Source organism: Equus asinus, chromosome 8, assembly GCF_041296235.1.
Source record: "Equus asinus isolate D_3611 breed Donkey chromosome 8, EquAss-T2T_v2, whole genome shotgun sequence".
Classification (NCBI taxonomy): domain Eukaryota; kingdom Metazoa; phylum Chordata; class Mammalia; order Perissodactyla; family Equidae; genus Equus; species Equus asinus.
The window spans coordinates 100,748,472-100,762,620 of NC_091797.1; the positions used below are offsets into that span (position 1 = coordinate 100,748,472).

Sequence of the window (14,149 nt, forward strand, 5' to 3'; positions counted from 1 at the left end):
TCAGGGCAAGAGCTGAGGCAGGTGGACGTGCTGCCCGGGGTGCCAGCAGGGCTGTGGGGCAGTGTGGGCCACCCTCCCTGTAGCCACCTCCACGCGCAGCCCTTCTCCCGAGAGCCCACTGGGAAGGGCAGGCTGGCACCACTCGCCCTGTGCGCTCAGTGCTTTGCTTTTGCGGGAGGCCAGGCGGGTCTTGAGAGCCGTCTGACAGAACTCTCTGCTGTTTGGCGTCACCTGTGGCCACCATCGCCTCTGGTTCAGTCTCCAGAACAGGCTCCCACAGGAGGGGGCACTGGCTACGGAGCTTTGCTGGAGGTCAGGGAGGGTGTGCAGCATGAGAGCCTGGCCATGGGCAGGACCAGCAGAGGTTCACCTTCTGAAATGACCACACAGCCCAGTGCCTGCTGCCTTCCGCCAGGTCAGCAAATGGCGCCTCCCCGAGGTGAGGCAGCTGGTGTGCGTTCTGAGCTGGCACTGAGCAGACCACAGCTGCCGCCCCAGGACACCCTCGGCACGTGGCCTCTTGTGGGAGCTGTGGCCAGCCTGTGGCTCAGCGAGGCTGCCCTCGTCACCTCTGAGCTGACAAGCCCCCTGTGAGGGGCACCGAGAGTGTGGCTCATGCGGCAGCTGCCCTCCTGTCTGATGAGCCTAAGCAGAGCTGCCCCCTCTCATTCTTCACAATGCGGAATCCCTCTGGATGCGTCCCCCAGCATGCCGGCGACCCAGCTATAGGACACTTGGGGGTGGCATGGTCCCTCCAAAGGCGTCAGAGGACACCTGGCAGGCCCTCTGTCCAACGGGACCAACAAGGGAGGTGAGTCCCTGAGCTGGGAGGTCCGTGAGCTCAGACAAGGGGCGGCCGCGGGTGCTGGGAGAGGCTGCGTGGAGACCAGCAGGACACACAGTCGGCAGTGTAGTGGGGTCTTTCCTCAAGGGGCCTGGTCTGTAACTGAGGGGCCGTCCCTGTTTTGGCGGTTCAGGTTAGATGTCTGTTCGCTGGATACAGAACACTGCTGCTCTTGTGGACCAACTCAGGCCTCAGCAGGCTGCCTGCCAGCTCCCCTTCCAGGGACCATCACCAGCCCGCACCTGCGCCTCTGCAGGCCAGAGTGCTGACGGCACCCACGCCCACCCTGTCTTTAGCAAGTAAGTGTCACCATGGGATCTCACGATCCCACTGCACTTAAGGATCCCTGTTGTGTGGCAGCAGCTCCCTCTGCGGTTTCTGACCTGCAGAGAAGAGCGACGCAGAGCTCGTCGAGGATGCCGGGCTCCCCTCCCAGTCGTGCGGAAGGCGCGTCCTCTGGACCCTCCTGCACTGAGTGAGCAGGTCTCGGGGAAGTCCCTGGAACACCCCAATCTCCCCAAGCCCTGGGATGCCTCCTTCTACGGTGCACCAAGGCAGTTCTGTCATTTCAGCTGCAAGCAGCGTCCCTGCCTTTTGGTCCATTTTCAATGAACCAACCAAACCCTGGAGCCCTTTCTAACCCTCAAGCTGCCACGGTGAGTCCAGACCCCGTTAGTGGGCCTGCTTCAAGGGATCGGCCTGATGTGTCTCATATTCCCACCACCTGGATCCCACACGTGTTCTCCAGATTTCTGTCTGCATAAGCTGGGAAACCATGCAGCACTTCTGGAGTGTGGCCATCTCATCACGGGTCACTCTTTGTACCTCTTCTGTTGGGGCCAGCTGGGACCTGAGGGTGGTTATCAGCAGAGCAAGGTGGGGGCGGGGCCTGAGCAGCCCGCAAGGCCCCTGCCTCGGGGCTATTTTAGGTCCCTGAGGTAAAAGAGGGCTGGCAGGGCGCTCTTCTGGAAAAGAAGCTGGCGGAAGGAAGGGCCCTCAGCTTCGTTGGAGTCTGCCCACAGCCTGGTCCCAATTGTCAGGGTCCCTTCTTCTCAATCATGGCCTGGCTTTAGGAGAAGACGCCCTGACCCCTGGGCTCAGTCGTACGCGGGAGGAGACAGGGTGCTGCCCCGATTCCCAGCGGCCCCATGTGTGTGTTGCCAGCTGTGGCCTGCTCCCTTGGTCACTGAGAGGGCCGTGACTGCCTCCCCTCATGCTCTGCACTTCATGCCCAGAAGCTGCCCTGGAGCTGGCCCCTCATCCTCCTAGGTCTTGCTCCCTTGGGGGTGGCACTTCCTCCCCCTGCCCCTGCGTTTGGCCGGGCCCTACACCACAAGCTCTCTGTTGGAGGTGCCTTGGCTGTCCCTCAGTGGCACCCTCTTCCTGCCCTGCTATTTGGGAGTCCAGTCACCTCCTTCTACTGGTCCTGCCCTCAGCACTGCGTGCCGGGAGCTCCTGGCCATCCTGAGGTGAGAAGCCATGCGGAATTGGCAGGACCTAGGGTCACACTCAGTTGGACAGGCGCTGACCGCCCTCCCCAGTGGAGGGTGTGAGCATGGCTCTCAGCTCTGACTCTATGTGGGAATCAGGGGGGTCACCTGGAGAATTTGTACTTCGAGCCCGTAGGTTTGCAACTAGAAGTTTATCGGAGAGCACCCCCAGGTTAGCCTCTCCTGGGTCACAGACGCCCAGGTGTCTGGCCCAGTTACTCCTTTCAAACCACAGAGCCAGTTGTACAGATGCTGTATTTCATGAAAGGAAACACAAGGCTCATGCAGAAAGCAAGGACTCCATGGACTGGGCTCTTCTCGTAACTGGAAGAGAACCCGCGACTTGCCATCCTCAGGGTCCCCACATATGGTTTCCACACACCTGGGTCAGGCTGGAGTGCGGGCGCCCACTTCCCTGCCCTCCACACATCCTGACAAGGGAGTGGGCAAGTCACGTGCGTGGGTAGAGTGACCAGACACTGATGCGTTGATCCCTGGATCCCGCAGCCATCAAGCCGTCAGTGGCGAAGGCCACACAGTGGACGGTAGCGCTGTGGAAGGCCAGCACAGCCAGGGGCTTCATTGTCCACCAGTGAAACACACGAATGCGATGGTCCCAGCCTGCGGTGGCCAGGATCTTGCGGTCTGGCCGGATCTTGACATCAGCGATTCCAGGGTTGGTGAGTTCCTGAGTCCTGAGTGCCTACAGGATCAAGAGCAGCAGGGAGGAGCGTTAGGTGGCCTCTCAGACCCGTCACAGAGGCTCTCACCCATGGACGCCCCAGTCTGCCAGCTGGAACATGGAGGGACACACAGCCCACCATGACGGCCACATGCTCCTGCGCACTTACCCACCCCCACCCGAGCCGGTGCACCTGCTGACGAGAGTGGCCTGACCTTTGCCCTCAGCCAAAGCCTCAGTTATGACAGAGGACGTCAAGCCCTCCCCTCAGAGAGCCCTGAATCTCTCTTTGTCAGGCCCCAGGAAAGACCTCAGTGGGCTCCCAGCTCCTAGAGCCCCTCACCACAGAAATATACTGCACCCTAGCATCCAGATCAGAGGCAACATTTCTAGCTCGACAGCAGCAGGAAGTCAGCATTTCTCCCTTCTGGAGAAACCTCACATTCACCCAAAGCATGAGGAGTACAAGAAATGCCAACTCCATCTTCAGCAACACTAAGAGGGAAGTGAAACCTTAAAATGCAAGGGGCCTGGAAGGGCCGCCAAGAGTGGGAACTAGCAGAGTATGGGCAGGACAAGTGAGGATGACCAAAGGCCAGGTTCAGGAGCCATTCAGGGCATGCCACCCTGGCCACAGGCACAATGTCAGTGCCTGGCCGGGCTCTGAGAAGGGAGGAGGCACGACAAAACCAGGAGGTGCACAGGCACATCCTAGTGCGTGGAACCGCCGGGAGCTGGCCTCTCTCCAGGGGCTGAGTGCCCTTGCACTCAGTGCTGGGTGAGGACCCCTCCCCAACACGTGTCCCCTGCAGCGAGCAGAAAACCAGCACTGCCTCTGTGGTCACGGCCATTCTTGCTTACACAGGACTGCTGCGTGCCTTGCGGGGCAATCTGGCATCTCTGTCCCCAAACACTAAATGACAGAGGCACTTTGGTATCACTATGACAACCCAAAATGGCCACTTGCTTCCAGTGATGCTGTGTTTGGCCTAGCCCTGTGCACCATGAGCCCTTGCCGCCCAGAAGTCGCCCTCGCCAGCCACTCACTGCACCCTTTCCTCCCAATCACCTCCTGCTGGGGCATGGTGGCCTCAGTTGAGAATCACTCATTTCTACCAAGACACAAGGAAAAAGGGGGAAAGAAACACGGAAAAACAGAAGGCAACCTTCCTCGGAAGCAAACAGAAATTGTCACAAGCATTTTTACCATAAATTAATAAAACAAAACTTCACGAAGCAATTATCTCTGTAAAACAAGAACCCACAGCAGGAAATCTGGACTAGCAGAGTGCAGGGTGGAAGTGGAAGGAAAAATTCAGAGAAATGAAGGGGAACCGAGACAGCTGGAGGAGACCGGAGACAAGATGGCAAGAGCGGGAATGATCCCAAGTGAGTGAGAAGGAAGGGACACACAGGGTCATGGTGGCCGGCAGAGAGCCGCAGCTGTGCACAGCAGGTGGAGGGCTCCAACACTCACTGACTTAGAAAATCAACAGTAACGTCTAGAAACTGAAGTTTTATGATCCAAGTTCAAAGAAGGGCTAGAGAATGGTCAACGTCAAGAGATGCCTCAGTAAAATCAATGGACTTGGTAGCTCAAAAATGTCCTTGCAGTAGTCTGCAAAAAGATCAAGTAGATTATGAGGGTAAGGTTCAGGCTGTCCTCAGAACGTTCCACGGCCACGTCTGTGCCAGCAGACGGCGGAGTGAAGCCTGCAAGGGCTGCGAAGGGAGGCACGGTCCAAGAATTTTACATCTAGCCAACTGTGGCTCAAGTATAAAGACAACAGACGAACATTTTTTAACATGTAAGAACTCAAAGAATATGCTCCCATAAGCTCTTCTTGAAGGACTAGAAGATTAACTCCAGTCTTGTAAGAGATAACTGGAGAACTACGGCAAATGGTCTGGCAGAGCGCGCTGGATCTACTCACCTGTGGGATTACGTCTAAAACAATACGAGGATTATGGCTAAAGAACCGGTTATGTAACTAACAGAAATACGGGAGGACAGTGAGAGACGGGGCGCTTGTGAAGTTCACTGATTTGCTCATCTCCTGTCATCTGAGGCCAAAGACACAACAGTCAACCTCCTACTTGAGAGATTATCTGAGACCCCAGTGTAAGCAACGGCAAAAACATTACTTTCCCCCCAACCCCAACATCAGGCACTATGGTTTCCTAGTATTTGCCCTTGTATTTTTCCATAAAGGAATAAAAATACACTCAATAGATTCATGATTGGCTTCCAAAGTTAAATCCAAATCTGTACTGTGCATAAGAGACACCAAAAGAATGATTGGGAAAGATACCAGGAGCCTGCAGACAAGAGAATCAGGAGTCTATATTCTTAGTGATAGGAAAGACTGAACTCAGAGCAGAAGCCCTGAGATAGACTATACAGCAGAGCTGATGACAGAGGGTACAACACAACGAAGGATGGAGTATCTGTTGGACAAATCAACAGGCTTATCAGTCATGATGCAAGAACCGTAGGAATGTGGCTGTGACGGAGCAACTGGTACCAGACCCACGCTCACGCTGTAAACAACTGCCAAACTGGACAAAACACACTAAGCAAGCGTGTGCAGGCACTGGACAGCGGGGTGGAGGGGCAGCTGACGAGGCGAGCCTCCCCAGCGCCCTGGCAGCTCTCTGCCCAAGGAAATGTCCTGGCCATGAGGTCCAGGCGGAGCCCAGCAGCCACGTGAAGCTGAGGAGGCGAGGATCAGTGTGGGGCAGCTAGGGCAGCTGAAATCTGTGAGGTGAGGCAGCAGCAAGGAGGCAGCAGGGGAAGGGACTGAAGATCGTGTGTGGTTCCTCATGAGTCCTCGTGTGAGGTCTGTGCATGCTCAGGGCACTACATAGGGTGTACCAGACGGGGGCTGCTGCAGGGTTAAATAGATAAAAGAGATCAACAGTGATCTCAGGCCCAGTGGCCCAAGGGCAAAGACTGCTCGACAACCCAAGACCAGCTGAGGTGCTGCAGTGGCCATGCTTCAGGAACAAGGACCGACCGGCAGGCAGGGCCCCTCTCCACCTACTGAGACAGGGCTGGGACCACGCCCCAGGCAAGGTCTGAATGGGAGGCAGAGTTTGGGAGCTGAGTCCCACCACATGAGAGGAGCTGTGAAGGACCTGGGCTTTCCACAGAGCTGCCCTGACAGAGCAGGGACCCAAGGCCGCACAAGCTCAAGGTGAATGGCCAGGAGCTGAACTGCCTGTGAGAAAAAAAGTAAACACTCTTCAGAGCAAAATACTAGAATTCAGAGTCTCCATCACATATCACTTACAAGGTCCAGCACATAAACAAAAAGTATCAGACATGCAAAGATGCAGGAGTATATGACCCATAGTTAAGAGAAACTGGCCCAGAATGGTACAGATGTTGGACATATCAGTTGAAGACTTTAAAGCACTTATTTAAATATGTTCAAAAAATGAAAGGCAATGTATTCAAAGAACTACAAAAAAAATTGCCTTGATGAGTGAACAGATAGGAACTGTTAGCAAAGAAATGGAAATTATAAAAAAGAACCAACCCAGAACTGCCAACATGATATTAAAGGAGAAGAACAAAGTTGGAGGACTGATACTACCTGACTTTACTTACTGTAAAGACAAGACACTGTCATATTGCAAAAGAACAGACAGAGACCAGTGGGACAGAACAGAGAGCCCGGAAACAACCCACATACAGAGACTCAAGTGATCTTTGACAAAGAAACAGAAGCAACACAATGGAGCAGAGTCTTTTCAATGAATGGTGCAGGAACAACTGGACATCCAGATGCAAAAATGTCAATCTAGACACGGACCATACACCCTCACAAAAATTAACTCAAAATCCATCGTAGACTCAAACATAAAACACAAAACTATAAAACTCCCAGAAGGTAAGACAGGAGAAAATCTAGATGACCTTGGAATTGTGATGACATTTTAGATACAACATCAAAGACTTACTCCATGAAAGAAAGAACTGACAAGCTGGATTTCATTAAAATTAAAATTTTCTGCTCTGTGAAAGACACCGTCAAGAGAATGAGAAGATAAGCCACAGACAGGGAGAAAATATTTGCAAAGGACATATTTGATAAAGGACTATTATCCAAAATATACAAAGAATTATTAAAACTCAATAATAAGAAAACAAACAGCCTAATCAAAAAACGGGCCAAAGACCTTAACAGACACCCCACCAAAGAAGACATACAGATGGTAAATAAGTAGATGAAAAGATGCTCCACATCATATATCATCAGGGAATTGCAAATTAAAACAACGAGATGCCACTGCACAACTGTTAGGATGGCGAAAGTCCAGTTCACTGACAGCACCAAATGTTGTTGAAGGCGTGGAGCAGCAGGAACGCTCATTCATTGCTGGTGGGAATGCAATATGGCACAGCCACTTTGGAAGACAGTTTGGTGATTTCCTACAAAACTAAACATTTCTTACCATACAATCTAGCAATTGTAGTCTTTGCTATTTACCTATAGGAGCTTAAAACTTATATCCAGACAGAAAACTGCACATGGGTGTTTATAGCACCTTCATTCACAATTGGCAAAACTTGGAAGCAACCAAGACGTCCTACAGGAGGTGAGTGGATAACTGTGGTCGATCCAGATAATGGAATATTACTCAGCGCTAAAAAGAGAGAAGCTATCAAGCCATGAAAAGACATGGAGGAAACTTAAATGCATATCACTAAATGAAAGAAGCCAATTGGAGAAAGTTACATACTCTGTGATTCCAACTATATTACATTCTGGAAATGGCACAACTATGGAGACAGTAAAAAGGTCAGCGGTTGGCAGGGGTTAGTGGGGGAAGAGGAATGATTAAGTGGAGCACAGAGGGTTTCAGGACGGCAAAAATACTGTCTGTGAGTCTGTAACGGTGGATACCAGTGGATCCACATTTGTTCAAACCCACAGAACGTACAACACCAAGAGTGAACCTAACGTAAACTACAGACTCTGGGTGATAACGTGTCACTCTGGGACCATCAATGTAACAAATGTCCTGCAGAAAAGAGAAACAGGCGTCTTCCTCTCAATTTTGCCATAAACCTAAAATTGCTCTAAAAAAAAAAAGTCTTTTATAAAAAAAAAATAATAATAGAAAATGTAGAACTGAAAAGCTCAATAATGAAATAAAAAATTTGTAGGATGGCTTAACAACAGAAGGGAAATTATTTTTTTTAAAAAAATCAGTAAACTAGAGGACATAGCAATTGACATTATCCAACCCGAAGAAGAGAGAGAAAAGGCTGAAGAAAACACAACAGCTCCTCAAGGGCCAATGGGATGATGTCAAACTGCCTGACTTACAGAGGCCCCAGGACAGTCACGCTGCTGAAAGCACAGATGAAAAGGAGGTCTGGAGAGTAGCCACGGAGGGAGACACACGATGTGGATGGGAATAACGATAAGATATGATGAGTTCTCAAGAGAAACAGCAGAGCCCAGAAGACAGTGGAACAACAATTTTAAAGTGCATGAAGAAAAGCAAAACTAACGTCCCTGAATTCTATAGACAGAATTCTTGAAAAAGGTGGGTGAAATAAAAACATTTTTCAGATAAACAAAAGCTAGAGAATTTTTTGCCAGTAGAACTAGACTATGAGAAATGCTAAGGGATATTCTCCCAGCTGAAGGGAAACAAAACAAGACAGAAACTCGGATCTCCAGGAAGAGCACCAGAAATGGTAACGGGTGAGTAAATATAAAATACTATGTTGTTGATTTCCTATAAACTTTAAGAAATAACAACTGATGATTTAATGCAAAATCAATGCCATTATAAGGTGGAGTTTATAATATGTGTAGAAATAAAATACATAACAGCGGCAGCAGAAAGGGTGGGAGTGCAGGTGAGTGGGATCATGCCAGTGTGGGGTTGTGACAAGCAGGTGGGGACTGGGACAACACTAAGTTAAGGATGCGTACGTACTGTTAGCCTGCGAGTACCCACTTGGAAAAACATGACAAGACCTATAATAGAGAAGCCAAGAGAGGAATACTCAAAACTAAATTTCTGATTAACACACAAGGTGGCAGAAAAGTAGTAAGAGGGGGTCAAAAACAGAAGTGACAAGTGGAAACAAGTATCAAGACAGCAGACTTCATGCCAGACACATCAATAATTATATTAAGTACAAACAGACTAAGTGCTCCAATTAAAAGGCAGAGATTGTTAGAAAGGATCAAAAAGCAAGACTACAAAAGATGGTCTTAAGTACAAAAAAATCAAGATAGGTCGAAAGTAATAGACGCACCATGAAAAGAGGCAGCGTTAAGAAAGCTCACGCGGCGGTGTTAGTCAGACAAGGCCAACTTCAAGACAAAGGACATGATGAGACACAGACATTTCCAACAACCATTCAGCAGGATGTGCTAACCATCTCCAATGCTTCTATTCCTAATGACAGAGCTTCAAAATTGCAGAGGCAAAACCGACAGAACTCAAGGAGAAACAGGCACATTCACTACACTCAGAGATTGTAAGACCTCGCTCAGGAACTGCAAGAAAACTAGACAAAAAAACGGGTAAGGATATTGAGGACTGAACACCACGACAAAGTACCTCAACCTGAGTCGCGAGGACAGAACTCTCCACCAACACCTGCAGACCACATGCACTTTCACCAGGACGCACCATGTGCTGGGCCAACACAAGCCTCAATAAAGGTCTGAATCGTGACATTGCACAGGGCACCTTCCTTGACAGCAGAATTAAGCTAGATTAAAGATATCTACAAAATCAACAAATGTTTGGAAATTAATTAATGTACTTCTAAGGAACCACTGGATCAAAGAAGAAATCACAAGGGAAAATAGACAGTATTTTGAACTGAATAAAAACGAAGACACAGAAATCAAAATTCGTGGGAAAGACCCACCAAGGTTGGTGACTAGGCTGGGAGCTGGTCTCCACAGCCCAGCAGAGGGGCGGTATGAACCCAGAGAAGCACCTAGAAGTGCGGGCACTGTCAGCATGTGGCTCACACTAGAGGCCTCCACTGAGGGATGCCTGAAGGATGGCATTCCTGGCTTCTGGAAGGAGGGCCAGAAATGGAAGAACGCCCGGGGAAAACACTTGGTGCAGAACAGGCACGAGGAGTGCAATCCATGTGCAAACCGGGTCCTTGAGAGAGACGTCTACACCTGAAGGGAGGCTAAAGGCAACAGATTTTTTAAAATGCTATAAAAGGAAGTCATGACCAGAGGAAACCTGGCCTGAGCCATAGTTGGCAAGACAGGCTTTGAGGCAAAAATCCTTTCCAGAGACGATGAGGGAGACTAAAGCACAGCCTCTCCTCCTTCCAGGAGCCCCTGGAACGGTCGGTTGGGTGCTCCAGGGTGACGTGTGCATGGCTCTTCAGGACGGGAGGGAGTTTGATGAGGGAGGAAGTGACAGTTCCCAGGGGAGAGGAGAAGATTACTGTTCTAAACCTGCAAGTTCCTAAGCCAGCTTCAAAACGCAGAAAGCAAAAATGCATGGACATAGGAAAAGACAGCAAGATGCATGGCAGCAGGGGTTCTGCCTGACCCTCCCAGAGGCCCCGGGCCCTGCGGCATCAGACTGACAGCTGATGTGCCTGGCCCAGTGCGTCAGGGACGGCCGTGCAGCCAGCAAGGAGCAGCACTTCTTTCCCAAGCACATGTGGAATTCTTAGGAAACCTGGACTGGCCCCCACATTTCAAAGAGCTGATATCATTCAAACCTTATTCTCTGACCATAATGGAATTAAGTTAGAAACTGAAAAATAAAAAATAACTGAGGAAAACCCCCCAAATATTTGGAAACATAAAAGCACTCTAATCAGCTCAGCAGTCAGAGAACAAATAAAAATCAGGTCCACCAAGGGGCTGGCCCCGTGGCCAAGTAGTTAAGTTCGCGAGCTCTGCTACAGGCGGCCCAGTGTTTCGTCAGTTCGAATCCTGGGCACAGACATGGCACTGTTCATCAAACCACGCTGAGGCAGCGTCCCACATGCCACAACTAGAAGGACCCACAACTAAGGATATACAACTATGTACCGGGGGGCTTTGGGAGAAAAAGGAAAAAAATAAAGTCTTAAAAACAAAAAAAAATCAGGTCCACCAAGAGTGAGTGCTGATGAAGATGGCGACATCTCACAGTGTGGGACGCAGCCAGAAGGTCACCCAAGCCTCAGCGAAAGGAAGGCTGAGAACGAACGGGTCACACACCCAGCTCAAGTCAGCAGCAGGGCGAGCCCAGAAAACATGGGGAGAAGGGAGCGACAGATCAGAGCAGAAACAGTGAAACGGAAAAAGAAAGATTTTTTTAAAGATCAAGAAAGGTAAGATTGATCAGGAATAAAAAAGTGACAGTCCTACAAATACAGCAGAAATGGAAACAATCACTACAAACAACTAAAAAAAGGGCAGTATGAAAATAGCTTGAAAATTTTTATGCCTACAGACAAGTTCCTAGAAAAATGCAACTTACCAAGAAAGCAGGAGACCTAAAGTAGTCCGAGAAGAAAATCAGACCTTCACCACAGAGAAGACGCCTGCCCCAGGTGCACCAGCAAAGACTGGCCCCTGCCCACCTGGCAGAGATCAGGAGGGGAGGGCACGCTGCCTCCGGGCTCTGGGGCTCCTGAGGTAACAGGAGAGGGGGTGTAGCTCAGTCTGCCGAGAGACAGACAGACACACGGCCCTGAACAACTCCAACCGAGCCCCACAGAGTGCGGAAGAGGACAGGCTACGTAGCAGGTTATTTTAGGACTATAAGGTTGTTTTAATGTTACAAAAATCAAACAACGCAACTCACTAAATTAACAGGTTTGAGAAGAAAAGCCACGAGTCTGATGGCCCAACACCCATTCACCATCCAGGCTCCCTCCTGCCTAGGAGGAGAAGGGAACCTAACCTGACAGTGAGGACCTGCCAAAACCCCGCAGCAACACAGCCCCCCCCCCCCGGCACCCCACAGGCGGAAGGCCGCTCGCCGCAGCCCTGCTTGCACTGGCCACAGCCCACGCTCCCCACTAGTGCAATCAGCACTTGGGCACCGGCCCCAGCTGCGACCTGGCTGGCCACCTCCATGCCCGCCCCATTTCTCACTGTCAAGGCCCCCCCTCCCTGCCCAACCTCCTGCCCTTCCACCAGCTTCTCCCCAGTGCCTGGCTCCACCAATTCATGGGCCTCTGATGCCCCAGGCACCAGCCTTGATCACTTCTCACGGCCCGTCCTTCTCCACCGTCCACTGCAACCAGCATCGTCTCTGCACGTCCTGTATTCTCTGCCCCACTTACACTGCTCTGGCCTGGCAGAACTGTGGCTTGGGGGGCCTCCGTGTGCTTCCTATCTGTGCTAGCACACGCTCGTGGCTGGACAGCAGCACACAGCCTCTGACTCTCATTGCTAACCCAGGTGGGCCCTCGGTGTGTGGCCCCTCACCTCCACACTGCCTCCCTCTCTGCCTGCCCATGTGGCTGTAGGTTCCCGGGCTCCAGGCAGAGGCCACCAAGATGGGCGCATGCTGGAGCAGGGCTGTGGGATGGATGCCGCTGCGCAAATCCCATGTGTGCCCATGTGTGTGGGTGCCCCTCTGAGTAAGCCCTCCCGACTTTCAGGGACCAGGCAGAGCAGCCGGGAATGAGGCTGAGAAGCTGACCGGCATGGTCCCTCATCCTTTTCCCTCCTGTGAACTTTGCCCCTGAGCCAGTGGTAGGGAGGGGACCTCGGGCTCAGGCAACAGACTCCCTGGAACCTCCTCCTTCAGGGTCACCTCCTCAGGATTCCACGTTTATGTGAATTTGTTAACATTGGAGACATTTCCCAGGGAGAAAAGGGCTGCTTTCAAGTCTGCTCTCCACTGATGACTACCAAGAGCCCAAGCAAGCGGAAGAGGAATTTCAGCAGAGAGCCCTAAACTGTGGTCCCCACAGCGATGGAAGTCGGGAGCAGCGTGGGAACCCCTTTCACACTAGCATTGCCACCTGGGAGGGGCTGAGACGGACAGGACTGCCCACAGGGACAGGAGTGCCCGGCCTCACCTGCCACTCTTGCAGCCCCTCCCAGAGACTTGGCCGGCACCAAGGCAAAGGCACATGGCCCGGCTCCCCCGGCAGGAAATGAGAAGTGGCAACAGAAGCTTCGGTCATACAGCGGGTTGGGTGTGCCCACAATTCACTGGCCTCAGGGCCCTGTGCTCTCCCTCCTACCTGCCCCATGCATCCTGCGGCCGGCACTTTAGAGGAAAGCTCCTGGCAGGGCCAGTCATGCAGCGGGGACAAGAGGACGCCTGGCCGACCAGCTGTGGGCGCAGTGCAGGGAGAGTGCGGTTGGTCCGACTCAGCCCAGGCTGGCTGGGGCGGTGAGGGCCTCATTATTACTTAAAGAACTAAAAATATTGCTGGCCGTAAATCAGCCCCTGCTTCAAGGCCGTGGGCCCTGCCCCAAGTGTGGGAGGAAGGCGCAGGTCTGCGTACCACCTGTGTCTCTGACAACGGCCACGGCCAAACCCCCGTGGCTCGAGGGAAAGCCATCTCTGGAAGACAGGCGGGAGGCCTGGCGTCACCATGCGCCCCTGAGGCTGCAGCTTCCTGACAAAGGTGGCTGAAGGATTCTGGTCACTGCTGTGGCCCCTGGCCGAGCCCGTCCTCGATCAGGACCCTCCCGGAAGGATCCTTGGCCACCAGGAGCTCCTAGCGCATGACCTCAGGTGCCAGGAATGCGCACTCAGCGCTGCCGCCATCTGGCTCCCATTACCCACGCTCCGCTGCGGGAAACCTCATCTGCGTCTCGGCTCCCGGCGCCTGCCTGCGAGATGCTGATTTGGCCTCAATAGAGACTTCAGCAGCCAGGGGCGAGGTGAGGCACATCTGCACCTATGCGGCTCGAGGGCCAGCGTTGGCAGCCACGCTGCAGCACGGCAGGGCCCGGCACGCTAGCTGAGGGCCTCAGAGGACGACGCCTGTGGAGGCCTGGGATGCTGAGGGCCTTGAGGCCCCCCGTACTTCCTCCTCAGAGGTCTGTGCTTCACAACTGGAGCGTCCAACTTTGAACGTGGAGTCTAGTTGTCTCCGAGCAAGGGAGCTGGCCGTGCCCAACGGGAGGAGCACTCTCCTCTGTTTCACGTGCAGGGCCG

At 52.2% G+C, this 14,149-nt stretch overlaps 1 protein-coding gene across 2 annotated transcripts in view; it reads right to left on the reverse strand.

Annotated features, from left to right (window-relative positions):
* Positions 1-2,468: 2,468 nt before the first annotated feature.
* Positions 2,469-14,149, reverse strand: part of GNB1L (G protein subunit beta 1 like) — a 59,177-nt gene continuing 47,496 nt past the window's right edge. For both annotated transcript variants that reach the window (XM_070516688.1, XM_014827152.3), the window contains one exon: positions 2,469-3,037. In XM_070516688.1, coding sequence (XP_070372789.1) covers positions 2,786-3,037 — 252 coding nt within the window. In that variant the 3' untranslated portion in view covers positions 2,469-2,785. The remainder of the gene's footprint in view (positions 3,038-14,149) is intronic.